This window comes from Callorhinus ursinus, unplaced genomic scaffold (genome assembly GCF_003265705.2).
Source record: "Callorhinus ursinus isolate GAN/ISIS: 27379988/994484 unplaced genomic scaffold, GSC_fseal_2.0 scaffold862, whole genome shotgun sequence".
NCBI lineage: Eukaryota > Metazoa > Chordata > Mammalia > Carnivora > Otariidae > Callorhinus > Callorhinus ursinus.
This window is the reverse complement of record NW_027397917.1, coordinates 13,958-15,915: the sequence shown is the minus strand read 5'-3', so window position 1 is coordinate 15,915 and position 1,958 is coordinate 13,958. Positions and strand designations below refer to the sequence as shown.

The window sequence follows — 1,958 nt, the reverse complement described above, 5'->3', positions numbered from 1 at the left end:
AGTAGCCAGATTTGGGTTGTAAATAGGTCATACTGGCCGTGCCATAGAAGAGGGTCACAGACGTGAGATGGGAGGCACAGGTGGAAAAGGCCTTTTGCCTCCCAGTGGCTGATGGCATCTTCAGGATGGCAAAGAGAATCCGAATGTAAGACAAGAGAATCAACACAAAAGGAACGATGACAATCAAAATGGTGCCAGTGAATGCATAGATTTCAAACAGAAAGCTATCTGCACATGCGAGTTCTAGCACTGCTGGTGTTTCACAGGAGATATGATTGATTTCGTTGGGGCCACAGAAGGGAAAACTGAAAACCCATGTGGTCTGCACAGTACCTAACATGAAACCTAAGGCCCATGGCATTATAAGTAATTTCATGAAAACCCTCTTGTTCATAATCATTGGGTAGCTCAGAGGATGACAGATTGCAGCAAAGCGGTCATAAGCCATCGCCCCCAGGAGGAAACATTCAGCGCCACCAAAAAAAAGGATGAAATACATCTGTGCAAAACAGCCTGCAAAAGTAATTGACATTTTCTCAGTGGAGAGGACCACCAGCATTTCAGGCATAATGACTGCACTGAAGCTCACGTCCACCACAGACAAGTTCTGGAGGAAGAGGTACATGGGAACGTGGAGGCTCTGTTCCAAGGAGATGCTGACTATAATGATGGCATTTCCCAACAGAGTCACCAGGTAGACAACCAAGAAAACCCCAAAGAGCTGCTCTTGGAGTTCCGGAAGGTTAGAAAAGCCCAAGAGGATGAATTCAACCACAGAGCTTTGATTTTGCCTTTTCATTTCGTGGTGGAGAGTATTTTGTTTTTAGGGACATTGTATACAAATTATGAAGTCACAGTCCAGTAGTTGAGAGTCTGCGTCTGCAATTCACCCCAGATATTCTTGGCTGAGATGTAAAAAGGAAGACATCCTGACTAAATTCAGTTTGGCGATTTTAGATATGGCCAACTACTCGGATTAATAAACCTTTCAAGTAAAAAACAGGAAGTGAAGAATGCCAGCTCAGAAGTCTTGTCTGAAAAGTACAAGATATTATCAAAATGCTCTTGTAACTTATACATTATATAGTTTGATTTTAAACCTAGCCTTAAACAAACATAGATATTTTATAACTGAGGTTCCATTCCCATGACATTGCCATCAGAATCGTCTGTTTTTCTCAATTTTATATAAATGGATATTTTTAAAACTACCAAAAATAAAGTGTTAAAAAGTAGACAAAGGGAAAAAGATATCCACAAAAATTTTTAAAACAACCTAATGATTCAAAGTTACAGCGCAGTTGATTTATATTTATTATAAATATTTATCATTTCAAAATACCTGTATGAAACTTATTAAATACGAAAAATACATCTAAGTTCACCCCAGTTGTGGGTTCCTGCAGAGTTTTCATATTTCATATTTCAAAATCTTAGGTGATCTGTAAATAGTGTGAATTGCTTCAGGATTATTGATTTTTGCAAATGCTGGTCATGGCCAAATTATATACTCAGATTGGCCTGCATGGGAAATTTTAAGAGCCAGTTCTCTATGGCAAATCCTTGTGACCATGATATTTAAGAATCATCCAATTCTGATCATTCTAAAACTGATTTAAATGTTTCCTCTCTGTCTGTCTTTTCTCTCTCTCCGATTTTCTTTCTTATCGGGAGTTCATTTAATCACTAATAATTCAGCAAACACTGATTGAGCAAGTACCATTTCCTAGGTTCAGTAATCACAGGCACACATTGGATCCTCAGCTCAACAGAAAGTGGGAAACAATACATAAAATAGCATTCCACTGTTACCCCAGTACTTCAGTTCCTATCTATTATACATTGCTCTGTGTTGTTCCATTATCAGCAAGTGACATTGTATGTATATATACAAATAAGGGGGTTAGAATTTATGTATACACATGTACATATTATATGTTTATAATATTTGCAGATTA

General features: G+C 38.0%; 1 protein-coding gene across 1 annotated transcript; it reads right to left on the bottom strand.

Annotated features, from left to right (window-relative positions):
- Positions 1–6: 6 nt before the first annotated feature.
- On the bottom strand, positions 7–799 carry LOC112818914 (olfactory receptor 10A6-like; the record flags this gene model as incomplete). Its single annotated transcript, XM_025865990.1, has 1 exon — positions 7–799. A coding segment is annotated over exon 1 (793 nt), but the record flags the coding sequence as incomplete, so codon positions are not given.
- Positions 800–1,958: the final 1,159 nt, after the last annotated feature.